General features: G+C 39.2%; 3 protein-coding genes across 7 annotated transcripts in view; 2 read left to right on the forward strand and 1 right to left on the reverse strand.

Moving 5' to 3' along the window:
• Positions 1-17,153, forward strand: eppk1 (epiplakin 1). Its single transcript, XM_053612514.1, has 2 exons — positions 1-101; positions 5,401-17,153. Exon 2 carries the CDS (start codon positions 5,422-5,424, stop codon positions 16,300-16,302), a length of 10,881 nt encoding a protein of 3,626 aa, XP_053468489.1. The 5' UTR covers positions 1-101; positions 5,401-5,421; the 3' UTR covers positions 16,303-17,153.
• On the reverse strand, positions 17,151-26,111 carry fbxl6 (F-box and leucine-rich repeat protein 6). Of its 4 annotated transcripts, none has more exons than XM_053612518.1 (11): positions 25,894-26,104; positions 23,405-23,936; positions 23,082-23,240; positions 21,398-21,461; positions 21,164-21,295; positions 20,738-20,845; positions 20,520-20,633; positions 19,349-19,580; positions 19,162-19,215; positions 17,905-18,145; positions 17,151-17,572 (listed from the first exon to the last, which is right to left on the reverse strand). In XM_053612518.1, exons 2-11 carry the CDS (start codon positions 23,932-23,934, stop codon positions 17,443-17,445), a joined length of 1,764 nt encoding a protein of 587 aa, XP_053468493.1. In that variant the 5' UTR covers positions 23,935-23,936; positions 25,894-26,104; the 3' UTR covers positions 17,151-17,442. The 4 variants fall into 4 exon arrangements, 3 of the variants coding, with proteins under 3 accessions (XP_053468493.1, XP_053468494.1, XP_053468495.1); XR_008384528.1 differs by lacking the exon at positions 17,151-17,572 and adding an exon at positions 18,881-19,029 and having other exon boundaries at positions 18,031-18,145; positions 25,894-26,111; XM_053612519.1 differs by lacking the exon at positions 19,162-19,215 and having other exon boundaries at positions 25,894-26,103.
• The window catches only part of LOC128600209 (uncharacterized), a 7,306-nt gene continuing 5,363 nt past the window's right edge, over positions 26,016-27,958 (forward strand). Inside the window, exon 1 of one of the 2 annotated variants that reach the window (XM_053612516.1) lies at positions 26,016-26,253. In XM_053612516.1, the coding sequence (XP_053468491.1) occupies positions 26,154-26,253 (100 nt within the window). In that variant the 5' untranslated portion in view covers positions 26,016-26,153. The remainder of the gene's footprint in view (positions 26,254-27,958) is intronic. The other variant, XM_053612517.1, reaches the window with a different exon arrangement.

The raw sequence follows: 27,958 nt of genomic DNA on the forward strand, positions 1-27,958 counted from the left end.
CCTGTAGCCAGCGGTGTGCATGTGCCAAGCCAGGGTTAACACATTGCCAGAAAACATTCTGTTCCTGATAGACCTGTATCATTTCACACACACAAACTGAGGTAAGTGAACTATTTGAACACTATTTGAACTACTGCTTCTATTGCTACTGCTACCACCAAGCACAAACAGAGATAGTTGTAAGGAAATAGTTAAACAAGCATGGTTGTGTAAATGAATAACACTGTAGTCAGAGTTGAGTCAGAGTGCTTTGTGTATTTTACAGTTACATCCTGCAATAAAGACCTACTTCAAACATTTATACACAGCTCATGATAAATAGCGGCTCAAATGAATGAGATGTATCGATCATAGTTCAACATCATTTAAAACTGCATCTCTTATTAAGTCTTAAGGTCGAGACAAAAAAAAATTATACACAATAACTATTTATCAGTGGCTAAAGAAGTTGATTCATATGTTTGTTAGCAAGTATATATACATAAATATACCTTATGATTTAGCACATCACTTTGGATTATATTTATTTTATGGAAGGTTTAATTTTTGTATCTGTGTATAATAGCATTGCCTTTACTGTATGACATAACTGTCATGTAAGGACATGCAAAAAAAATACGTCAGTGAACTTATCATTTCCGTTCCTATTCAGTTCAGGTGTTGAACATTTTTACATCATCAGGAAAGAATGTTATTCATCACTAAGCTAGCAAACGGGACTGAAACCTGTTTTGTTACTGGGACTACATTCAATATTAGAAAAAAACATTTCTTTGATCGAAGTAGTTAAATGTTCTCCCTTTTGGATATAGTGTTTTCCTTCTCTGAAAAAAAAAGTGTATTGTTGAACTTGAAGTGTGAAACAATACACTTGAAGTCTAAACAGTGTTTAGATGTCTACTTCAAAATAATTTCTATTTTTACTGTGTTTGAGGGAAACAGGATATGCATTGTATTCTTACAGGTTATATCTTAGAGGCAGTATACTGTTTTTTTTGTTGTTGTTGTTTTTTACAAAATGCACACCTTAGCAAGTACCATGATAGTCTACTTCAAACAGCAGATTTCAGTAGAGGCATAACAGAGGCACATTATTTAGTAGAGACATAACAGAGGCACATTATACAAGGACTGGCCTTTTCATAATCATGTGGCAGTCTGTTTACATTAAACCTGTTTAATGTTGCTCCGGCTGAATTCTATTAAACAGCAAGATCAACCGATCAATAGATATATAGATAGATAGATGGATGGATAGACAGAAGTCTAATCTATTCAGTTTGCAATAGAATTGAATGGCTGTCAGAATGTAATGGAATTTCCTTATATCATGTGTCACCGTGTGGTACAAAAACTGCTCTGCTGCAGACAGGAAGGCTCTGCAGCATGTAGTTAAGTCTGCACAGAGGATCACCAGCTGCAGTTTTCCAATAGTTCAGAACATTTACACAGGCAGATGCAGGAACAGGGCGCACCGTACCATGAAAGACTCGTTCCACCCTGCTCACTGACTGTTCCCTCTGGTAGAAGGCTGCGCAGCATTAAGGCCAGAACAACCAGGATCAAAAACCGCTTCTTGCCGAAGCTGTTAAACTCAAAAACTTTTCTAATGTGCAACAACACTCATACATCAGAGACTCTTTCATGTGCAATAACACGCATTTCAAGTGCAATAACACTCTTTCATGTGCAGTAACACTCATCAGAAAGATTATATTGCTGTATCGTAAATTATATTGTTTATTTGTAATACCCATTTCTTGTTCCACAAATTTTATTGCAGCACTTAATTTTATATTTAGTGTTTTTAATTCTTTGCTGTTGTTACTGGGACCTCAGTACTTAGTTTCATTTCTTTCATGTAGCCCATGTTTTGGAATGACGATAAACTTCCTCGAATCCTTGAATATTAAAATGCTATTTTCTCCCTTTTCACTTTTGGATGTAATTAGATTCTAAACTGTTATAACTTTATGGTGATTAAGATACATGCAAAAGAAGAATATACTTCAGTTCAGGAAAGCCTGTAGTTATCGGAACTATATACTATAATAGAAAGAGTGAAGGGTGTCACAGATCTCAGATGTTCTCCTCTAGAAAGCTGTTTGGTGTTTAGATAAGGATTATCTGATTAACTGACAGTCATAGATTCAAAAAACATACTTAGGCACACTTTTTGGGAATTAAATATAACTTGTTTATTTTTTCACTACTGAATTGTATGGATTTGAATCTGTAAATGAAAAATGCCGTAATTATTTCACATCACCAGAACCCTAGTTGCATTCTATATCATCTCAAGGAAAATGAAAAATAAATTCAGTGTCAAATATTTGAATGTTTGCAACTAAATAACAATGGCAAACTCCCTAGGAGCAAAAAGTCCAATGTAACCTTCCAACATTATCTCTGGGTGTCTCCATGCAAGGGTAAGTGAGGGAAATGTCACCATGTAATTTCTCAGTGATAAAATAGCTAGTTGCAAGACACACTGTGATACACATCTGCAAGTTGGAAATGTTAGGCCGTCTTATCATGAAGTGGCCAGTGACATGTGAGTCCCACATGCCAATACAATTCTCCAAACATTCTCTAATAGACGTTCCAACATTACATATACACTTATCATCCACTTTATTAGGAACACCTCTATATCTGCACATTCATGCAGTTATCTAATCAGCCAATCATGTGGCAGCAGCACAATGCAAAAAATCATGCGGATAAAGGTCAAGAGCTTCTGGTAATGATCATATCAAGCATTGGAATGAAGAAAAAGTGTGACTCTGATCATAGTACCAGACGGGCTGGTTTGAGTATTTCAGAAACTGCTGATCTCCTGGGAATTTCACACAGAGAATGTTGCAAAAAACAACAACAAAAAAACAACATTGAGTGAGTTACAGTTCTGTGGGGGGAAATGCCTTGTTGATAAGAGAGGCCAGAGGAAAATAGTCATATTAGTTTGAGCTGCCATAAAGGATATAGTAACTCATACAATCACTCTTTACAACTATGGTGAACAGAATAACATCTCAGCATGCACAAAACAGTTAACTTTGAGGTATATGGGCTACAACAGCAGAATTTTCACTCCTTTTTTACACTCCTTTCCATTCCAAGAACAGGAATGTTAGGCTATCATGGGCACAGGCTCATCGAAACTGGACTTTTTAAGATTAGAGAGAAACCTCCCCCATAAAACAACTGTCCAATTTCGGTTAGTCCATGTGCTCATCATAGCCTAAGATTCTTGTTCTTGGCTGACAGGAGTGGAACCTGATGTGGTCTTCTGCTGTTTCACCTCAAGGTTTGATGTGTTGTGTATTCTGTGATGCTTTTCTGTTCACCACAGTTGTAAATAATGATTATTAAAGTTACTATAGACTTCCTGTCAGTTTAGACCAGTCTGGTCATTCTCCTCTGATCTGGCACCAACAACCAACATCATCTGGCACCAACAACCATGCTGCTTTTAAAGTCACAGAGATCACACTTTTTTCCCCATCCTGATGCTTGATGTGAACATCTGCATGATATTTGCAGGTGTGCAGGAGTACACACATCCTTATGCTAGTTCACTAGGTCACGGACTAAGTATACCATCAAGAAAATTTTGTCATAACCAGTCATTTATAGTATTGGCATTAATTAAAGAATATAAAAAACAAGAAAGCCAGCCAACACAAATCCATAAATTAAGACAAATAAAACTAATCATTCAACTGTGACAAAAGAAATGCTGCTGTATAAATGGATGATGAGATGGTCCTTATGTACCTTAAGCATTTCCAAAATTTTTGTTTTCGTTTGGTTTGGTTTACAGAAACATTTAAACACAACTTTACTAAAAGGTTAATAAATGACAGCCAGTATGTATGCCCCTTTATCAGGTTGCAGCATCAATGCACTTTTAAATGTCCAAAATGAAAACCAATGTTGAACAGCCCAGACATTTGCTTGGTGACTAGATAATTTAATATGTTAGATATTTGACCAGCTGTGTAATATCAACCTGCTGCTACTGAGCTGCACTTCTGCATACTCTCTGATCATCAGAACTCCAAGGTCAGGACTTCGACTTGGCCATTCCAAAACATTAACTTTATTCTTCTTTAACCATTTTTGCTAGAAAGACTTGAATGCTTAGGGTCGTTGTCTTGCTGCATGACCCACTCTCTCTTGTGATTCAGTTCTTGGACAGATGTCCTGACATTTTCCTTTAGAATTCACTGATATAATTCAGAATTCATTGTTGCATCATTGATGGCAAATCGTCCTGGCCCAGATGCAGCAAAACAGGCCCAAACCATGATACTACCTCCATGTTTTACAGATGGGATAAGGATCTTATGCTGAAATGCAGTGTTTTCCTTTCTCCAAACAAACTCTTCTCATTTAAACCAAAAGTTGTATTTTTATCTCATTCATCCAAAAAACATTTTCCCAGTAGCCTTCTGGCTTGTCCACGTTATCTTTGAATTGCAGACTGGCTAGCAGTTTTCTTTTTGGAGAGCAGTGGCTCTTGGAGTGATCGTTGTTGGTCGACCACTCATGGGGAAGGTTACAATGGTCTTGAACTTCCTCCATTTGTACACAATCTGTCTGACTGTGGATTGGTGGAGTCCAAACTCTTTAGAGATGGTTTTATGTTTTAACCTTTTCCAGCCTGATGAAGATTTTTCATCTTTGTCTGAGGTCCTCAGAAATTTCCTTTGATGCTGCCATGATACACTTCCACAAACATGTGTTGTGAAGCTCAGACATTGATAGATCCCTGTTCTTTAAATAAAACAGTGCGCTCACTCACGCCTTATTGTCATCCCATTGATTGAAAAGACCTGTCTCTAATTTCACCTTCAATCTAACTGCTAATCCTACAGGTTCACATACGTTTGCCACTCACACATATGTAATATTGGATAATTTTTCTAATAATTTTTGTTTTATTTTGCCTCATTTGTTTAAATGGGTTCTCTATGTTTACTTTTAGGACTTTGAAAATCTGAAATGTGTTTTACATCATATTTATGCATATTATATATATAAAAAATTCAAAAGAGTTCACATACTTTCAAGTACCACTGTATAACTGGTACGGACAAATTTTATATACAGATTATGCTGCCATGCTTAAATATATTATTTAATTAAATTACAGGCAGATAATGAAGGGTAATCTGTTTTTTTCCTCATTGTCAGAGGCAATTGGTAATTAGGTTCAAAATTCAGGAAGTCCAAAAAAGAAAGACGGAACTGCATGTTCAGTACTTTAGTAGTCTATTATTTCCATATGTTAAAAACATATGCTGACAATTCACTGCAAACCTTTTTTTCATGTTTGATGTGTTATGTAATTTAAACATAAAATTTTTATGTTTACATTGTTCAAATTTACAGGTCATCAAAAGATCTTCAAAAATGTCACTTCACGAAAAAGGCCAAAGAGACGGAGCTGTGACTACCTTCCGAGGCATCAAAAAGCAAGTTTCAGCTCAGAACTTGCTGGAATCTAAAATCATTGATAAGAAACTTTTTGAAGACCTGAGCAGCGGAAAGGTCACAGTAGATCAAGTAAGCAATATGGACTCAGTACACAAGTATCTGCAGGGTACCGACTGTATTGCAGGAGTGTTTGTGCAGTCCACCAAACAGACCATGAGCATCTATCAAGCCAAATCCAAAGGACTTCTAACACCTGGAACATCACTGGTTTTACTGGAGGCTCAAGCTGCTATTGGAGTCATGGTTGATCCATTGAAGAACAAAAAACTCTCAGTGGAGGAGGCAGTGGCTAAGGGAGTTGTGGGGACTGAATGGAAAAACAAGCTACTTTCTGCAGAGAGGGCAGTCACTGGCTACACTGACCCTCACACAGGAAACACCATTTCATTGTTCCAGGCCTTGAAGAAAGATCTCATTGTCAAAGATCATGGCATTCGTCTTTTGGAAGCACAGATTGCTACTGGAGGCATTATAGATCCAGTTCACAGCCACCGGGTCCCTGTGGAGGTGGCTTACCAGAGAGGATATTTTGATGAAGAAATGAACCAGATTCTATCTGACCCGGGCGACGACACCAAGGGCTTCTTTGACCCCAACACACAGGAAAACCTCACCTACTTGCAACTACTTGACAGGTGTGTGAAAGACCCTCTCACTGGCCTTAGACTGCTTGTTATTGTGAAGAAAGGAGAGTTTTACTTCTACATTGATGAACATACAAAGACAATCCTCCAGTCCACTACCACAAACAAAGCAGGGGGTAAATTCCAAGGAAAGGAGGTTTCCCTCTGGGATCTCATATACTCTGAATACATCGAAGAGGAAAAGAAAAGAGATCTGGTTCAGCAATTTAAGTCTGGCACTATAACAATTGAATACTTTTTAGAGCATGTACTAACAATTATACGGCAGAAAACACCCAGTGTGACTGTTACTACTACCACCACCGCTACAACAACAAAAGGTTCTACCTTTCGAGGAATCAAAAAGCAAGTTACAGCTCAGAACTTGCTGGAATCTAAAATCATTGATAAGAAACTTTTTGAAGACCTCAGCAGCGGAAAGGTCACAGTAGATCAAGTAAGCAATATGGACTCAGTACGCAAGTATCTGCAGGGTACCGACTGTATAGCAGGAGTGTTTGTGCAGTCCACCAAACAGACCATGAGCATCTATGAAGCCAAATCCAAAGGACTTCTAACACCTGGAACATCACTGGTTTTACTGGAGGCTCAAGCTGCTATTGGAGTCATGGTCGATCCATTGAAGAACAAAAAACTCTCAGTGGAGGAGGCAGTGGCTCAGGGTGTTGTGGGGACTGAATGGAAAAACAAGCTACTTTCTGCAGAGAGGGCAGTCACTGGCTACACTGACCCTCACACAGGAAACACCATTTCATTGTTCCAGGCCTTGAAGAAAGATCTCATTGTCAAAGATCATGGCATTCGTCTTTTGGAAGCACAGATTGCTACTGGAGGCATTATAGATCCAGTTCACAGCCACCGTGTCCCTGTGGAGGTGGCTTACCAGAGAGGATATTTTGATGAAGAAATGAACCAGATTCTATCTGACCCGGGCGACGACACCAAGGGCTTCTTTGACCCCAACACACAGGAAAACCTCACCTACTTGCAACTACTTGACAGGTGTGTGAAAGACCCTCTCACTGGCCTTAGACTGCTTGTTATTGTGAAGAAAGGAGAGTTTTACTTCTACATTGATGAACATACAAAGAAAATCCTCCAGTCCACTACCACAAACAAGGCAGGGGGTAAATTCCAAGGAAAGGAGGTTTCCCTCTGGGATCTCATATACTCTGAATACATCGAAGAGGAAAAGAAAAGAGATCTGGTTCAGCAATTTAAGTCTGGCACTATAACAATTGAATACTTTTTAGAGCATGTACTAACAATTATACGGCAGAAAACACCCAGTGTGACTGTTACTACTACCACCACCACTACAACAACAAAAGGTTCTACCTTTCGAGGAATCAAAAAGCAAGTTTCAGCTCAGAACTTGCTGGAATCTAAAATCATTGATAAGCAACTTTTTGAAGACCTTAGCAGTGGAAAGGTCACAGTAGATCAAGTAAGCAATATGGACTCAGTACGCAAGTATCTGCAGGGTACCGACTGTATTGCAGGAGTGTTTGTGCAGTCCACCAAACAGACCATGAGCATCTATGAAGCCAAATCCAAAGGACTTCTAACACCTGGAACATCACTGGTTTTACTGGAGGCTCAAGCTGCTATTGGAGTCATGGTTGATCCATTGAAGAACAAAAAACTCTCAGTGGAGGAGGCAGTGGCTCAGGGTGTTGTGGGGACTGAATGGAAAAACAAGCTACTTTCTGCAGAGAGGGCAGTCACTGGCTACACTGACCCTCACACAGGAAACACCATTTCATTGTTCCAGGCCTTGAAGAAAGATCTCATTGTCAAAGATCATGGCATTCGTCTTTTGGAAGCACAGATTGCTACTGGAGGCATTATAGATCCAGTTCACAGCCACCGTGTCCCTGTGGAGGTGGCTTACCAGAGAGGATATTTTGATGAAGAAATGAACCAGATTCTATCTGACCCGGGCGACGACACCAAGGGCTTCTTTGACCCCAACACACAGGAAAACCTCACCTACTTGCAACTACTTGACAGGTGTGTGAAAGACCCTCTCACTGGCCTTAGACTGCTTGTTATTGTGAAGAAAGGAGAGTTTTACTTCTACATTGATGAACATACAAAGACAATCCTCCAGTCCACTACCACAAACAAGGCAGGGGGTAAATTCCAAGGAAAGGAGGTTTCCCTCTGGGATCTCATATACTCTGAATACATCGAAGAGGAAAAGAAAAGAGATCTGGTTCAGCAATTTAAGTCTGGCACTATAACAATTGAATACTTTTTAGAGCATGTACTAACAATTATACGGCAGAAAACACCCAGTGTGACTGTTACTACTACCACCACCGCTACAACAACAAAAGGTTCTACCTTTCGAGGAATCAAAAAGCAAGTTACAGCTCAGAACTTGCTGGAATCTAAAATCATTGATAAGAAACTTTTTGAAGACCTCAGCAGCGGAAAGGTCACAGTAGATCAAGTAAGCAATATGGACTCAGTACGCAAGTATCTGCAGGGTACCGACTGTATTGCAGGAGTGTTTGTGCAGTCCACCAAACAGACCATGAGCATCTATGAAGCCAAATCCAAAGGACTTCTAACACCTGGAACATCACTGGTTTTACTGGAGGCTCAAGCTGCTATTGGAGTCATGGTCGATCCATTGAAGAACAAAAAACTCTCAGTGGAGGAGGCAGTGGCTCAGGGTGTTGTGGGGACTGAATGGAAAAACAAGCTACTTTCTGCAGAGAGGGCAGTCACTGGCTACACTGACCCTCACACAGGAAACACCATTTCATTGTTCCAGGCCTTGAAGAAAGATCTCATTGTCAAAGATCATGGCATTCGTCTTTTGGAAGCACAGATTGCTACTGGAGGCATTATAGATCCAGTTCACAGCCACCGTGTCCCTGTGGAGGTGGCTTACCAGAGAGGATATTTTGATGAAGAAATGAACCAGATTCTATCTGACCCGGGCGACGACACCAAGGGCTTCTTTGACCCCAACACACAGGAAAACCTCACCTACTTGCAACTACTTGACAGGTGTGTGAAAGACCCTCTCACTGGCCTTAGACTGCTTGTTATTGTGAAGAAAGGAGAGTTTTACTTCTACATTGATGAACATACAAAGAAAATCCTCCAGTCCACTACCACAAACAAGGCAGGGGGTAAATTCCAAGGAAAGGAGGTTTCCCTCTGGGATCTCATATACTCTGAATACATCGAAGAGGAAAAGAAAAGAGATCTGGTTCAGCAATTTAAGTCTGGCACTATAACAATTGAATACTTTTTAGAGCATGTACTAACAATTATACGGCAGAAAACACCCAGTGTGACTGTTACTACTACCACCACCGCTACAACAACAAAAGGTTCTACCTTTCGAGGAATCAAAAAGCAAGTTACAGCTCAGAACTTGCTGGAATCTAAAATCATTGATAAGAAACTTTTTGAAGACCTCAGCAGCGGAAAGGTCACAGTAGATCAAGTAAGCAATATGGACTCAGTACGCAAGTATCTGCAGGGTACCGACTGTATTGCAGGAGTGTTTGTGCAGTCCACCAAACAGACCATGAGCATCTATGAAGCCAAATCCAAAGGACTTCTAACACCTGGAACATCACTGGTTTTACTGGAGGCTCAAGCTGCTATTGGAGTCATGGTTGATCCATTGAAGAACAAAAAACTCTCAGTGGAGGAGGCAGTGGCTCAGGGTGTTGTGGGGACTGAATGGAAAAACAAGCTACTTTCTGCAGAGAGGGCAGTCACTGGCTACACTGACCCTCACACAGGAAACACCATTTCATTGTTCCAGGCCTTGAAGAAAGATCTCATTGTCAAAGATCATGGCATTCGTCTTTTGGAAGCACAGATTGCTACTGGAGGCATTATAGATCCAGTTCACAGCCACCGTGTCCCTGTGGAGGTGGCTTACCAGAGAGGATATTTTGATGAAGAAATGAACCAGATTCTATCTGACCCGGGCGACGACACCAAGGGCTTCTTTGACCCCAACACACAGGAAAACCTCACCTACTTGCAACTACTTGACAGGTGTGTGAAAGACCCTCTCACTGGCCTTAGACTGCTTGTTATTGTGAAGAAAGGAGAGTTTTACTTCTACATTGATGAACATACAAAGAAAATCCTCCAGTCCACTACCACAAACAAGGCAGGGGGTAAATTCCAAGGAAAGGAGGTTTCCCTCTGGGATCTCATATACTCTGAATACATCGAAGAGGAAAAGAAAAGAGATCTGGTTCAGCAATTTAAGTCTGGCACTATAACAATTGAATACTTTTTAGAGCATGTACTAACAATTATACGGCAGAAAACACCCAGTGTGACTGTTACTACTACCACCACCACTACAACAACAAAAGGTTCTACCTTTCGAGGAATCAAAAAGCAAGTTTCAGCTCAGAACTTGCTGGAATCTAAAATCATTGATAAGCAACTTTTTGAAGACCTTAGCAGTGGAAAGGTCACAGTAGATCAAGTAAGCAATATGGACTCAGTACGCAAGTATCTGCAGGGTACCGACTGTATTGCAGGAGTGTTTGTGCAGTCCACCAAACAGACCATGAGCATCTATGAAGCCAAATCCAAAGGACTTCTAACACCTGGAACATCACTGGTTTTACTGGAGGCTCAAGCTGCTATTGGAGTCATGGTTGATCCATTGAAGAACAAAAAACTCTCAGTGGAGGAGGCAGTGGCTCAGGGTGTTGTGGGGACTGAGTGGAAAAACAAGCTACTTTCTGCAGAGAGGGCAGTCACTGGCTACACTGACCCTCACACAGGAAACACCATTTCATTGTTCCAGGCCTTGAAGAAAGATCTCATTGTCAAAGATCATGGCATTCGTCTTTTGGAAGCACAGATTGCTACTGGAGGCATTATAGATCCAGTTCACAGCCACCGTGTCCCTGTGGAGGTGGCTTACCAGAGAGGATATTTTGATGAAGAAATGAACCAGATTCTATCTGACCCGGGCGACGACACCAAGGGCTTCTTTGACCCCAACACACAGGAAAACCTCACCTACTTGCAACTACTTGACAGGTGTGTGAAAGACCCTCTCACTGGCCTTAGACTGCTTGTTATTGTGAAGAAAGGAGAGTTTTACTTCTACATTGATGAACATACAAAGACAATCCTCCAGTCCACTACCACAAACAAGGCAGGGGGTAAATTCCAAGGAAAGGAGGTTTCCCTCTGGGATCTCATATACTCTGAATACATCGAAGAGGAAAAGAAAAGAGATCTGGTTCAGCAATTTAAGTCTGGCACTATAACAATTGAATACTTTTTAGAGCATGTACTAACAATTATATGGCAGAAAACACCCAGTGTGACTGTTACTACTACCACCACCGCTACAACAACAAAAGGTTCTACCTTTCGAGGAATCAAAAAGCAAGTTACAGCTCAGAACTTGCTGGAATCTAAAATCATTGATAAGAAACTTTTTGAAGACCTCAGCAGCGGAAAGGTCACAGTAGATCAAGTAAGCAATATGGACTCAGTACGCAAGTATCTGCAGGGTACCGACTGTATTGCAGGAGTGTTTGTGCAGTCCACCAAACAGACCATGAGCATCTATGAAGCCAAATCCAAAGGACTTCTAACACCTGGAACATCACTGGTTTTACTGGAGGCTCAAGCTGCTATTGGAGTCATGGTTGATCCATTGAAGAACAAAAAACTCTCAGTGGAGGAGGCAGTGGCTCAGGGTGTTGTGGGGACTGAATGGAAAAACAAGCTACTTTCTGCAGAGAGGGCAGTCACTGGCTACACTGACCCTCACACAGGAAACACCATTTCATTGTTCCAGGCCTTGAAGAAAGATCTCATTGTCAAAGATCATGGCATTCGTCTTTTGGAAGCACAGATTGCTACTGGAGGCATTATAGATCCAGTTCACAGCCACCGTGTCCCTGTGGAGGTGGCTTACCAGAGAGGATATTTTGATGAAGAAATGAACCAGATTCTATCTGACCCGGGCGACGACACCAAGGGCTTCTTTGACCCCAACACACAGGAAAACCTCACCTACTTGCAACTACTTGACAGGTGTGTGAAAGACCCTCTCACTGGCCTTAGACTGCTTGTTATTGTGAAGAAAGGAGAGTTTTACTTCTACATTGATGAACATACAAAGACAATCCTCCAGTCCACTACCACAAACAAGGCAGGGGGTAAATTCCAAGGAAAGGAGGTTTCCCTCTGGGATCTCATATACTCTGAATACATCGAAGAGGAAAAGAAAAGAGATCTGGTTCAGCAATTTAAGTCTGGCACTATAACAATTGAATACTTTTTAGAGCATGTACTAACAATTATACGGCAGAAAACACCCAGTGTGACTGTTACTACTACCACCACCGCTACAACAACAAAAGGTTCTACCTTTCGAGGAATCAAAAAGCAAGTTACAGCTCAGAACTTGCTGGAATCTAAAATCATTGATAAGAAACTTTTTGAAGACCTCAGCAGCGGAAAGGTCACAGTAGATCAAGTAAGCAATATGGACTCAGTACGCAAGTATCTGCAGGGTACCGACTGTATTGCAGGAGTGTTTGTGCAGTCCACCAAACAGACCATGAGCATCTATGAAGCCAAATCCAAAGGACTTCTAACACCTGGAACATCACTGGTTTTACTGGAGGCTCAAGCTGCTATTGGAGTCATGGTTGATCCATTGAAGAACAAAAAACTCTCAGTGGAGGAGGCAGTGGCTCAGGGTGTTGTGGGGACTGAATGGAAAAACAAGCTACTTTCTGCAGAGAGGGCAGTCACTGGCTACACTGACCCTCACACAGGAAACACCATTTCATTGTTCCAGGCCTTGAAGAAAGATCTCATTGTCAAAGATCATGGCATTCGTCTTTTGGAAGCACAGATTGCTACTGGAGGCATTATAGATCCAGTTCACAGCCACCGTGTCCCTGTGGAGGTGGCTTACCAGAGAGGATATTTTGATGAAGAAATGAACCAGATTCTATCTGACCCGGGCGACGACACCAAGGGCTTCTTTGACCCCAACACACAGGAAAACCTCACCTACTTGCAACTACTTGACAGGTGTGTGAAAGACCCTCTCACTGGCCTTAGACTGCTTGTTATTGTGAAGAAAGGAGAGTTTTACTTCTACATTGATGAACATACAAAGAAAATCCTCCAGTCCACTACCACAAACAAGGCAGGGGGTAAATTCCAAGGAAAGGAGGTTTCCCTCTGGGATCTCATATACTCTGAATACATCGAAGAGGAAAAGAAAAGAGATCTGGTTCAGCAATTTAAGTCTGGCACTATAACAATTGAATACTTTTTAGAGCATGTACTAACAATTATACGGCAGAAAACACCCAGTGTGACTGTTACTACTACCACCACCGCTACAACAACAAAAGGTTCTACCTTTCGAGGAATCAAAAAGCAAGTTTCAGCTCAGAACTTGCTGGAATCTAAAATCATTGATAAGCAACTTTTTGAAGACCTTAGCAGTGGAAAGGTCACAGTAGATCAAGTAAGCAATATGGACTCAGTACGCAAGTATCTGCAGGGTACCGACTGTATTGCAGGAGTGTTTGTGCAGTCCACCAAACAGACCATGAGCATCTATGAAGCCAAATCCAAAGGACTTCTAACACCTGGAACATCACTGGTTTTACTGGAGGCTCAAGCTGCTATTGGAGTCATGGTTGATCCATTGAAGAACAAAAAACTCTCAGTGGAGGAGGCAGTGGCTCAGGGTGTTGTGGGGACTGAATGGAAAAACAAGCTACTTTCTGCAGAGAGGGCAGTCACTGGCTACACTGACCCTCACACAGGAAACACCATTTCATTGTTCCAGGCCTTGAAGAAAGATCTCATTGTCAAAGATCATGGCATTCGTCTTTTGGAAGCACAGATTGCTACTGGAGGCATTATAGATCCAGTTCACAGCCACCGTGTCCCTGTGGAGGTGGCTTACCAGAGAGGATATTTTGATGAAGAAATGAACCAGATTCTATCTGACCCGGGCGACGACACCAAGGGCTTCTTTGACCCCAACACACAGGAAAACCTCACCTACTTGCAACTACTTGACAGGTGTGTGAAAGACCCTCTCACTGGCCTTAGACTGCTTGTTATTGTGAAGAAAGGAGAGTTTTACTTCTACATTGATGAACATACAAAGACAATCCTCCAGTCCACTACCACAAACAAGGCAGGGGGTAAATTCCAAGGAAAGGAGGTTTCCCTCTGGGATCTCATATACTCTGAATACATCGAAGAGGAAAAGAAAAGAGATCTGGTTCAGCAATTTAAGTCTGGCACTATAACAATTGAATACTTTTTAGAGCATGTACTAACAATTATACGGCAGAAAACACCCAGTGTGACTGTTACTACTACCACCACCACTACAACAACAAAAGGTTCTACCTTTCGAGGAATCAAAAAGCAAGTTTCAGCTCAGAACTTGCTGGAATCTAAAATCATTGATAAGCAACTTTTTGAAGACCTTAGCAGTGGAAAGGTCACAGTAGATCAAGTAAGCAATATGGACTCAGTACGCAAGTATCTGCAGGGTACCGACTGTATTGCAGGAGTGTTTGTGCAGTCCACCAAACAGACCATGAGCATCTATGAAGCCAAATCCAAAGGACTTCTAACACCTGGAACATCACTGGTTTTACTGGAGGCTCAAGCTGCTATTGGAGTCATGGTCGATCCATTGAAGAACAAAAAACTCTCAGTGGAGGAGGCAGTGGCTCAGGGTGTTGTGGGGACTGAATGGAAAAACAAGCTACTTTCTGCAGAGAGGGCAGTCACTGGCTACACTGACCCTCACACAGGAAACACCATTTCATTGTTCCAGGCCTTGAAGAAAGATCTCATTGTCAAAGATCATGGCATTCGTCTTTTGGAAGCACAGATTGCTACTGGAGGCATTATAGATCCAGTTCACAGCCACCGTGTCCCTGTGGAGGTGGCTTACCAGAGAGGATATTTTGATGAAGAAATGAACCAGATTCTATCTGACCCGGGCGACGACACCAAGGGCTTCTTTGACCCCAACACACAGGAAAACCTCACCTACTTGCAACTACTTGACAGGTGTGTGAAAGACCCTCTCACTGGCCTTAGACTGCTTGTTATTGTGAAGAAAGGAGAGTTTTACTTCTACATTGATGAACATACAAAGACAATCCTCCAGTCCACTACCACAAACAAGGCAGGGGGTAAATTCCAAGGAAAGGAGGTTTCCCTCTGGGATCTCATATACTCTGAATACATCGAAGAGGAAAAGAAAAGAGATCTGGTTCAGCAATTTAAGTCTGGCACTATAACAATTGAATACTTTTTAGAGCATGTACTAACAATTATACGGCAGAAAACACCCAGTGTGACTGTTACTACTACCACCACCGCTACAACAACAAAAGGTTCTACCTTTCGAGGAATCAAAAAGCAAGTTTCAGCTCAGAACTTGCTGGAATCTAAAATCATTGATAAGCAACTTTTTGAAGACCTTAGCAGTGGAAAGGTCACAGTAGATCAAGTAAGCAATATGGACTCAGTACGCAAGTATCTGCAGGGTACCGACTGTATTGCAGGAGTGTTTGTGCAGTCCACCAAACAGACCATGAGCATCTATGAAGCCAAATCCAAAGGACTTCTAACACCTGGAACATCACTGGTTTTACTGGAGGCTCAAGCTGCTATTGGAGTCATGGTTGATCCATTGAAGAACAAAAAACTCTCAGTGGAGGAGGCAGTGGCTCAGGGTGTTGTGGGGACTGAATGGAAAAACAAGCTACTTTCTGCAGAGAGGGCAGTCACTGGCTACACTGACCCTCACACAGGAAACACCATTTCATTGTTCCAGGCCTTGAAGAAAGATCTCATTGTCAAAGATCATGGCATTCGTCTTTTGGAAGCACAGATTGCTACTGGAGGCATTATAGATCCAGTTCACAGCCACCGTGTCCCTGTGGAGGTGGCTTACCAGAGAGGATATTTTGATGAAGAAATGAACCAGATTCTTTCTGACTCGGGCGACGACACCAAGGGCTTCTTTGACCCCAACACACAGGAAAACCTCACCTACTTGCAGTTACTCACCAGATGCATCAAAGATCCACACACTGGATTTACCTTACTGATTTTAAGGAAATGAGAAAAATATCATAAACTTTTGTTAGCTTAAGGAATTAAATAGTTACAATAAAAACATACCTGATTCAGACAGTGTTGTTTAGGTTTGGAACAATCACTTATCTATTATAATTATTATACCATATTCTAATTATACCATTATTAACCATTTATTATTATATTATCCATCAGGCATTGCTTGTTTGGTCACCTTCTCACTTCAGACCTAGAGACCTTATTTTATCCTTCTCCATGACCATTCTATTTGTACTTTCTTTGTGCTTCATCACTTGATCAATGTGTTTGCATGTTTATTAATGGAGAATTCTCCATCCAACAGTAAAATTAAGCTGTTTAAACAACACAGCAGTACTCCTGCCCTAGCCCACTACTAATGGTACAACACCACTAATTTACTGTCAGTGTGAGAATGCACCACCAGCCAAATAACTTCAGGTCAATAATACTGGAGTGGAGTGGTAATAAAAGCACTGACAATATATGGGTTTTTGTAACCCACAAAATGTGCCTGATTAAACAGTGAGCATAGACACAAGGTACATGCACATAATAAAAAGTGGTCGTTTCCTTTTTTTATTGCAAATGTTTAGAAATCTTTATAAATCATCGCATTTCAGGGGATTTATGTATTACTACCATTCTAAGGATTTATTTACCAGCATGGTTCCATGTTTTCAGAATACCATTTTAAAAGACTGTCCCATAGATAAAGACTTAGGAAAATAATTGTTGGATATTGCAAGGAATGATAATGCAATACAATCATATCTTTCACACTAACACTAAGGAGTGGAATCTACTTTAATGGAATGCTTATATTCAAAACACTAATAAACCTTCCTTTTTTACACAGTTAAATGTTGTTGACTTATGTTACATGATAAGTTTTACACCTTTAAAACATACTTTTATCTTTGTTGTTTCAATATCCAAATTGGGGCTTTGTATATATACACATATTTTCATACTCTAATATTATACAGAGAGCAGGTAAGCGACCATCTTAATCAATCATATTTACCTACTAGTGGTTTTATATAGCCTATTTTAAGCACGTATACCAACACTTTGGGGATCTTATTACCTTAACAATGAAGTCTTAAAATGCATCCCAAAAGTATAAACAAAAATACAAAGTACATTAATTTAACTTGTCCAGGAGCTGATGTATGTCTTCTTGTCCACGATAAACTCGTTTGAGTCCCCTTGGAAGGTAACGGCATGATGACAGATTCAAGTAGCTAAGAGCTGTAGACCGACCCACTAGTAACCTGTGAAATTTAAATCATTGTTTACTCTCAGTTCCACAAATAATGGTACTTCTTTTCAAAAGATACACTGCCAGTGACATATATATATATATATATATGCATAATGTTAAATTAATAGTTTTTAAAAGTCTTAAAAGTTATCTAACAGTTAAGGGAAAAAATATAGTTACAAAGCTGAAAATGGTTAGAAATTTATCAAGGGCATACAGGGATTATGCTGCCATGTTTTTACACAAAGTTGCTTGCTGGAAGCAGCCCATGTGTACTTACAATTAATATACTCTTTAACTGATGAAAACCCATTTATTCATTCCTTACTATTGCAATGGTACCTGATTGCAGACGATGTGATCTTGGTCCCACTGAGATTCAGAGAATGAAAGGAGTTGACTCCAGTGCCATGAGCCAGATGCCCCACTGCAATCTCCATGTCCTCTTCTGAGAAAGGTTGGTTAGTGAGATCCAGCTCCCGAAGGCTATGACACCATTTCTGCGTGAGCATGTGGATGCCTTTGTTTGATGCCACCATGGCATTGCTATTGAAATACAGCCCCCAGTATAAACACTCCAGACCTAAAAATATTGAGAAAGCAGGTGAATGTATGGTGAATACTGAGAATATATAGTGCTTTCTTGTGCAGAGTTTAAATTATTTTACCAAGTGTTAAAAAATACATTTAATCCTACATAGTATTTAACCAATCAGCGAGTAGGAAAAGTAAATTTATCAATCAATGATAAATTTACAAGTATTTTGTAAATGTTAATGAGACATTGGTCTGTGTTATGAACACAAAAACTGTATCAGGACCATGCATATTGCAAGTTAACTACTAAAGAATTTAATCCACTCTCCTTACCAAATATAGAATGTTTTACTTAAATACATAAAGTATATGACATGGTTTTATACAGTAATTGACTATGTCATATACAGAGAACCGTAACAAATGACAGCCTCTAAATTTCCCTTGCAAGCACAACATAAATAAAATGCAGCATGCATGGTTGTAGACTTATAAAGTGAGCTCTGCTTCTAAAGTGAGCTCTATGACAAATTAAGTGTAAAAATAAAAGAGTACAAGCCTAAAAATAACAAAGGAACTACACTATTAGGGTTTCCCATCAATACAGATACATTTTGTCTCCATAACAATTCACCATATGAATTTGATTACTGATTACTTTGGAGACGAGAGCTGAAATAGAGACAGAGTGAGTGATTTTGAGTTTCATGATGACACCAGGTTGCATTTGTTACTTTAGAGAGACATTTTTTGTTCAAGCAATTAGAATACAGTGTATTACTGCTGCTTAGGTTTGTGTTCTCTATGATCCATCCATTTTCTGTACTGCTTATCCTACACATGGTTGCGGGGAGCCTGGAACCTATCCCAGGGGACTCGGGGCACGAGGCAGGGGACACATTCAGGGCACAATCGCACACACACACTTCTCTATGAGCAGAAATTTTAAATGAATGTTTAAATATACAATAAATCTTTTGTAAATAAAATGTTATACCCGACTATATGAAAAATTATTTACACAAATTTTCCAGTTTTCAAACTGCATTTTCTTTTACTCACTAAGGTTCTTCTCCAACTTTACTGCTGGCCCCCGTTTTAGGTGCATACTGACACCTAGTGTATGAACGTCCATGCACATTTAAAAAACAATTAAAATTAAAAATACAATTATAAGTGCTTTGGTACTGTATTCTCTAAACATTTATCATTTATACATATGTAATTAGCTGGTATGAGTACATTTTACCTTCACAAGGCAGAGCATATAGTCCAGCAGCTGTGATGCGAGAGCATCCCCGCAGGTCCAGCACACGCAGGTGGGGTGAGCCATGCAGAATATTGAGCAGGTCCTGGTCGTTCATAAAGGAATGAGATGAAGAGGCTATACATAACTCCTCCAGCATGGGAAAGCCAAGTGTGGAACTGGGTGTGTTGCGAATCATTTTGGGAACAGGGTTAATATTCATCAACCTAAAAGTCTACACAGGGCAAACAAAGGAGGAACATCCAAAAAGAAACAGTAACTGTGCTTAGATTCAGCTTAAACATTCATAGCATATCATTTAAAGCATTATTTTAGAAAACATTTAATATCGGGAATCTCAGTATAATATCAGGGATGCATGATTAGTAATTCCTAGAAGTCAAGCACTCATTGTACTAGTCAACTAGAAACTGACTAGTTGTCTTTCCATATTTAAGGCAAAAAAAAATCTTATCAGATTTTGCCAATACACAACAACAAAGAATTCATCAAGCCACAACAATAACTAAATCGGTGCAATAAATGTGCAAAATAATAAATCTGTGTATCACATGGCCATAATAAACCATTAGACACATATATGGAACACTCAACTAGATGTGTGCATAAGGACCGGGATCCTGCAAGACCCTACAGAAGAAGTTGTGGGAACAGGTTGATTTTAATCTCATGAAACTTGTGCAACAAACAAAGGCCACGCCGATTAACAAGCGTATTGGGCACACAGAGACATGAGGGTAAATGTCCTCAATAGGGTAAATTTACTCATTCTTTCATTTATTCATGTTTAGTAACCACTTTATCCTGGTCAGGATGGCTGTAATTTAAATGGCTTATTTGTTTACATTTTTGGAATTACTACATTTATTAGAAAGCACTGTGGATGGGTACAAACAAAAAGAAATAATTACAGGATTGGTCAGAATTCCTTTGGGAGTGGGGGAAAAAACCCATTCTGGGTGACACCTCTACTCTGAACCAATGTAATGACGTTCCAATAAATCACGCAATGTTACATTGTTATATTTTGACTGATTTAACTGATTTATCATGGATTTAATTTAGTAGATCATCTGATTTAGTACAAATAAAAAGCAAAACCGCACGAGTCAACTTTCTGTGAAATTGTTTACAACACAAGAAAGCACTATACCTGTAGCTTGGGACAGCCTAGTTGTAAAGCCTGTACACAGATAGGAAGGGGACAATATCCACTGTCTAACTTGGTATTAATCTCCAAAAACCTGAGATCAGGACAGCAACCCCTCTGCAAACAAATGCCACATCATTCTTTATATTCAACACAACGTTATAATGATTTCTTCTCTACGTTATCAATGTTGTCATAGCAACAAATGAAAATCAGCTTACACATAAAGCAGTGAGAAGTTTGTCACTTTTGGAGCTGCGTGTAAAGGAAATCTTTCTTAGTTGACTCCCAGACACCTCGAGGAAAGACAGCAGACCATCATCCTGAAACTATATTGCAAAAGGTACAAATATGTTACAATGAAATAAATACAACCTTAAATAATCATTCTTGATGTAGCTTTGGAGGATTTGACAGAAAATGTACATTGTGTCAGGCGAAATCTACAATTCTACATTATTTCTGACTTATCTCCCCAAAATATTAAAGTAGGACCAAAAACAATGCACTAGACATGTGAATTTTATGACAAATTAGTACTTGAACTAGTCTGCCATGGTTTCATTGGGTACCAGCGCATCATAACCATTAGAGCATAATAATTGGTCTGTAAAAGCAGTTTCAACATGCAGTCATTTCATACATACTTCTGTGTGTTGCACATTTATGCTCTCAAGAGACTGGCAGGCAACTCCAAGATTCCGAAAGGCCTCTTTTGTCACACCCATGCAGTATGACAACTCTAGGGACTGGAGATTTGAGCAGGCATTTGCTAGCATCTACAATTGAGAGTTGTGAAATATTTCATTACTGTATGATTATTTACATCAGGTAACTCTTTTTCAAAATTTTCAACATTAGGCACTGGGCTGGAAATTTACCTGAACAACGTAGTCAACATGCTTTTTCCAGTGACAAAGCTTGAAAATCCTCAATTGTGAGAACCTTGAGGAAACAAAGTTAGATACAAAAAATAGCTTGGATTATAAAATAAAATATATTTCAGAAGTTCTCATAAGATACAGTCACATCCAGAGATACTGGCACCCTTGGTAAAAATGGGGAAAACAGTTATGCATAATATCTTTGTGATTAATTAGCTTTAATGACATGGGAAAAATCAAAAATTTAATCAAAGTTAATTTATTCTAAGTAACCCTTATCAAAAATAGATTTTTTAAATTATTATTAAACCACATCACCCTTCCTTATGAGCATCCAACTTGAGTAAACACTAAATACAGTTTTTAAATGTCAATTTTTTTTATTGAAGCAAAAACATTATCCAATACCAACTTGGCCTGTGTGAAAATGTATTTGCCCCCGTAGTTACTAATTCCCCAAATCTATGAAACTGCATTCATAATGTGGTTCAGCTGGACTAGATGCAAACAGGCCTGATTACTGCAAACCCTGTTCAAACAAATCAACACTTAAATAGAACTTCTTCAACAGCATGAAGTTGGTTAAAAGGTCTTACCCAGGAACACACTATGGCACGATTTTAGGTTCAAGGGGGCAATTAGTTTTTCACATGGGTGATAGGTGTTGGATAACTTTTTTTTTTGCTTCAAACAAAAAATGCATTGTGTGTTTACTCAGGTTGCCTTTGTTTTATGTTCTATTTTGTTTGAATTTCAAGACTTTCTGTTCCACTCGGGTATAAATTTGAGGGGACACCGAAACCAAATTCCCATAATCATGAAATTAATTTAGAATAAAAAAAAGTGTTCTCCTCTTTAAATTAGTCAATAAAAGGCAATAAAAATAGCTATATGTCTGAAAATACTAAAACCGTTCCCTCTTATGGCAATAAATATTAAGTTTAAATTTGCAGTACTTTGGTGTCAGCTAGTCTCGAAATTTACAATTAGACACCACCTCCATGCCAAGAAACTATTTGAAAGGTGTGCCAGTGGAAAGCCTTTTCTTTCATATAACCACAAATTATTTCATATAAAGAACCTGGAATTCATGAATCGCTACTGGAACTTTGACATGAAACAGGTTCTGTAATCAGACAAGACAAAAAGAAGGAGGCTTATACAGAAAAGAACCTACTCCCCACTGCTAATTATGGTGGGGGATCTGTGATGAGGTGAGAATGTTTTTCCCCTAAAAGGCCCCTGAGAACGTTGTTAGTATACATGGCATCATGAACTATTTTAAATGAAAATCTGTCTGCTGTATATTCCAGCAGACAATGATCCAACACGTGTTTTCAAAACCACACAAAAATGGTTCAATGACCACAGGATCAAGCTTTAGACATGGCCATCACTCTCCTTTGACCTACACCAAACTGAAACGTGAGGGGTGATCTGAAAAGGAGCATCTACAATAGGAGGACCTAGGATCAGGAGAGATACAGCATTGAAGAGTGGTCTTCGATCCCTTGCTAGGTATTCTCCAATCTCATCAAGATAGGAGCTCTTGAGGTAATTAATTAAAAAAAAAATGTTTTCATAACCTTTTAATCCCATCTTTACCTAGGGTGCCAATAATTTTGGCACTGACGGTACAATTTGAAGACTTGGCTTAAGATTCAATACTGTCATCACTGACCTGTTTTGTGTTAACCAGTCTACAGTGTTCTTAATCTTCTGTTCAGTTCCAGGTAACTGACTCTTACCAGGTTCAATCCAGCAGTAGCCAATGGACACATTGCGCCAAAGAGCTGGTGAAGAAGCAGCACTGTTCCACAGATGACAAACTCGGCCAACCCTTTCAGACAATAACAGTTTGATGAATAAATGCTCTAAAACTGCATATAAAAAGTAAAGAGAAAATAACATCCAGACATTTCAACCCCCTATAATACATATTGCCATTAATACAAAAGCCATAAAGTTTTGAAAAGCCATAGTCTCACAAAAAGCAGACCTCACCTGCAGAGAAATGGTATGGCACCATCTTGAAGAACTACCAGTTCAAAAATCTTAACTAACACTTCCACTGGCATTCTCTGACCCCAGTCAAAGCTCAAAGCAGTCTCTGATTCCTCCAAATCAGCATCATTGCCTAAAATTTCTTCAGTGACTTTAGAGACTCTGGGTTTTCTAGGATCTTTCTTCCTCCTTACTGATGTGGTTTTTGTTTTGGCCTTTTTCCTCTTGCAAGCTTTTCGCTTAGGTTTCCAAACACTATCAAACTGGCTAACGTTTGATATAATCAGAAGCATATCCTCACCATGCTGTACAGTGTAACTGGGTCTCTGAACTCGTTGGATCTTCTTCTTCCTTTTCTTGCTCTTCACCTCTTTGAGTGAATTAGCCTTCCTTTTCGTGGTTGCTTTTCTCTTGTCGAGCATGGCATTTGTCTGATCTGTCCCTGTGCCCACATGCTGGGAAGATGGACCACCTTTATCTGGTGTCTCGTGTACCTCAGAATTTGACAATTCTTGATGAGAACTGTCCATTCCTGCTCAAAATGAGACATTTAGACAAAGGGGAAAACATACAAGTTAGAAAATTATATGATAAAAGTATGGTAATATTTCATAATGATGATTTTTTTTGAGTCCTTGGGATATTGAAAATTGCATAAATAAAATGGATTAATATTTGATTGAATGTTCAAATCTGATTGGTCAGAAGGTGTGCATTATTTTTGTATAACAGCAGTTCTAACAGTAGTTTCAGCTGTAACATGAACGATAGGTTAATATCAATGTGCTCATTCTAATATGTTACTGTTTCTATAGCAACAGCTCACACACAGGGACTTGCACGGTGGACGCGCCACATGATCTAAGACTAATAATAAACGGATTTACAAAATGTTCTGTTGTTTAACAGAAGTAAAACATAATTGTTGATATTTTTAGGAGACATTTATTCAGCATTTATGGAAGGAGTCTCGGTTGTGAGCAGTTTGTAACAGTCAAACTGTTACAAAGTTTAATAGTGTAACAGTTTCCCCGAGGGGGGGGGGGGTGTCACTTGCCTGCACGTTGTGCCACATCCCAACCATCTGTGACATTATGTTGGTATAACAGTATGGTCTGTTGTGTGTTATTGCTTACTAATAGCACAGCTCTGATAGTAGTGATGGATAAAATTTAAATCACAGGTTTATATTTATGCACTAATTCTAATACGCCAGAGGTTCTCAACCTTTAGTAACGAAAAGCCCCAACCCCCCCACCAATACTCCCCTATCATGTGGCATGCCCCCCCCCCCATATTGGAGGAGACCAGGAATAATGATTATCTATATTCTATATTAAAACTTTCTATATAATAACCTAATCTACAATCTGTTTTTGATAGATAGTTTTTATTTTTGCTTTTGTACTTTTTTAAATTACTTTTCATAACTTTTATGATTTTTTAAAAATAACTTTTATAAAACTACATAACGGACAGGTTGGCACATGACACATGAATGATCAAAAATGTTTCTGAACACTATAACTATTTTGAAGAAGAGAACTATGTTGTAATAACGTGGACTATTTTACATGTAAAACATGTTGCATTTTCATTCGTCTTGCATTTTAAAAACATTCGCATAATAATGATGTAAATTGGGATGAAGGGCGCGTCTCGTTAGTCATGACACTGTTAAATCTCCGGCTCTCGGCCACTCACAGAACAGAGCAGACGCAGAGAGAGGTGAGAGTGCAGCGGGAAAGCAAGACCTTGCGCTTGCAGGACAGTACTGATGACATTTGGAAAGGTTTTTCCAAATAGTCGCTGGGCGGTTTTTTGCAAAAAAGAAGAAGAAGAAGAAAAAAGAAAGTCGTTAAAGGGGTCTGAAAAGTCGCTAAGTTGGCAACACTGGTCTGCACTGACAGCTAGATAAAAGGCAGACTAAGCTCCGCCTCTCCCCAGGAAAAAGAAAATGCAGAGGGAAAGGGAACGCGGGGTTTTTCATTTATGCACATTACATTTGAAAAGCAATAAAATACACCGAGTACCCAAATGATGTCTGTGTTTTTTTTTTTTGTTTTTTTAACCCTAATCCCCGAAGACTTGTATGGTGGAAGCTCCACATTGTCAAAGCCTAATAATAAACAGATTTAAGGTTTATGGAAGAAACGTTAATATCACACAACGTTGAACATAAATTGACAAGTGTGACGTGTCATTATTTCATTAGTAATAAAACACAATTAATAGCTGTTAAATTTCTGTGGTATACGAGGAATAAAACACTTCAGGAAGTGCATTATTATGAACACAATACATAACTTATATCAATATTCCTTACGTAGAGTGTGTATAATGTGTATATACTGTAAATGTGTGCATGGTAATGGATGGGAATAACATTTTCCTACATTAATGTAGGACTATGACGTGTAAAAAGAAAAGTCTATAACTAGCAAATGCTACATTATATGTCACATATTATAAGTAATGCTATCACATACCTGTTTTTATAAACCTCTGCCTGTGCACCGATACGGCTCTTTATCACAAAATTGATTTTAAAAAAAACTTCTTATCACTTCGGCAAAAGTGGACCTTGACCGTCGTTCAGTTTAAGAAACAGTTCCCTTCTACTACAGAGCTTTCAATATCGGGTAAGCTTCCTTTGTTGTTGCTGTCTCTGGTATCCCATAATGCTTTGCAAACCGCGTCTGTGTGCAGCCAATCAGGTGCGCCGCTTCGGACTCAAGCAGCCAATCAAATGCTGAGACCTGAATACTTAATCAAGCGTCCATCCTCATTCTTTCTTCTCGCTAGGAAAACAAGTGCTTATAATTTACACGAGGCACACAAAACACAAGGTGAGAGCAATTTCGTTATTATAATTATTAAACTGACGGCCATTTTTCCCCTGCCCGAGTTTGTTTTCTTCTTAAAAGGCACGTGTAGGTTGTTCCGTGCACAGAGCTATATGTATTAGTTTCCTATAGAGTAAACATGGTCACGTGTTTATTTGTAATAGCAAACCGTACAACAGAATGAATAATTACAAACATAAAGCAGATCGTTATCAAGCAATCTTTCCCAAAATGACTCGGAGGGAATGTCTCTGTGGGAAGAAACTAACCAGTGAGCTAGGTGTGTTCCTCGCTCTTGGCACTGGCTTAGATTAGCTAGCTAACTAACACAGACACACAGACAAAGGAGTGAGGGGTTATACTCCTAGTATAACTCATATTGTAACTCATCCCTCCACATAAACTTATTTCTATAAATGCTATGATGAAACTTTCAGTGAGGAAACGCTGTATTTTTTTGGAAGGAGTCCCCAATCTCAGAGTCACTGATTCTGTTATGTTATGTCATTGATTGCCCTGTTATGTTTTTTCCTTACTTTCAGCACAGTTCTGTTAAATTCTAATCCAGCTGGTCAGAAGATGGTGATATTAAATTTCTGTAACAGCTCTGACAGTAGCTCTGGCCATAATTCAAATCACAGGTTTATATTCATGCATACATTATACAAATATGACATGTTATCATTTCAGTATAAACCGGTAATTCACAGGGACTTGAACAGGGGTCACTCATATAATCTAAACCTACTAATAAATAGCTTTAAAAACATATTATTTAACAAAACATATCCGCATTGAAATTATTACATTTCAAGTCATAAGGATATGTTCCCTTAACGGTTATGAAATGAGTCTCCGCTGTCAGCATTTTATAACAGTCAGATTTCTGCCACAGAAGAGTCTTGAGGAAATATAACTTTGCGATTTCTGGTTTCTCTATAACATGACAAGCTTCTTTTGTGGTCTGTTAACTTCAAGAGCGAGAATAAATAGAGACTAGTGAAGGAACGACTGTTTATAGCTGCTAGAACATAAGCGATAACAGGAACTTGTCTCACAGACGTTCCATACTATTAAATGTAACTATAAATGGATAAAAATCATGATGTGTGGTTTGTTAATAATTTTTTTTTTTTTTTTTTAAATCAATAATTGGTTTGGTTTATACATTATGGAGGAATTAAACTCTATAAAATAATATACTGTGGGGCGTTCAGAAGTCTCCATTGTCATTCTGGATTATTTCTGCCTTACAGAATGCCCGGTCATGGTTTATTTATTATTTATTCCTTCCTTACTTAATTATCCACTTACTTAATCCATAAGGGGAGCTGCTAGTACTCAATGATAAATTGCATAGCCTGATTTTAAATATCATATTTGTATTATCATAATATTATATTATTTAATAATATTATCGTATTTACATTTAAACATTTTTTTTTTAAAAATCTGCTCAGGTGATTAGTGGGTATTTCATTAGGAATATAGATATAGTATAGCTGTAGTTTAATAACTCTTACACGTTGAGAAGTGGGTGAGGGAACTGACCTTTTGCACAGTTTCATCACGCACTGTGTTGAACAGCTGCATTGATGTTCTTGTCCGAGTCCTTGTTTAGTGTACCGTGACACTTTTAGACCTTACTATGGCCTCATTATAGTGTCCTGTCTTGCATGTTGAGCTGTTGCGTGCCATCTCATATTCG

The sequence above is a fragment of the Ictalurus furcatus genome, chromosome 24 (assembly GCF_023375685.1).
Source record: "Ictalurus furcatus strain D&B chromosome 24, Billie_1.0, whole genome shotgun sequence".
Lineage (NCBI taxonomy): Eukaryota > Metazoa > Chordata > Actinopteri > Siluriformes > Ictaluridae > Ictalurus > Ictalurus furcatus.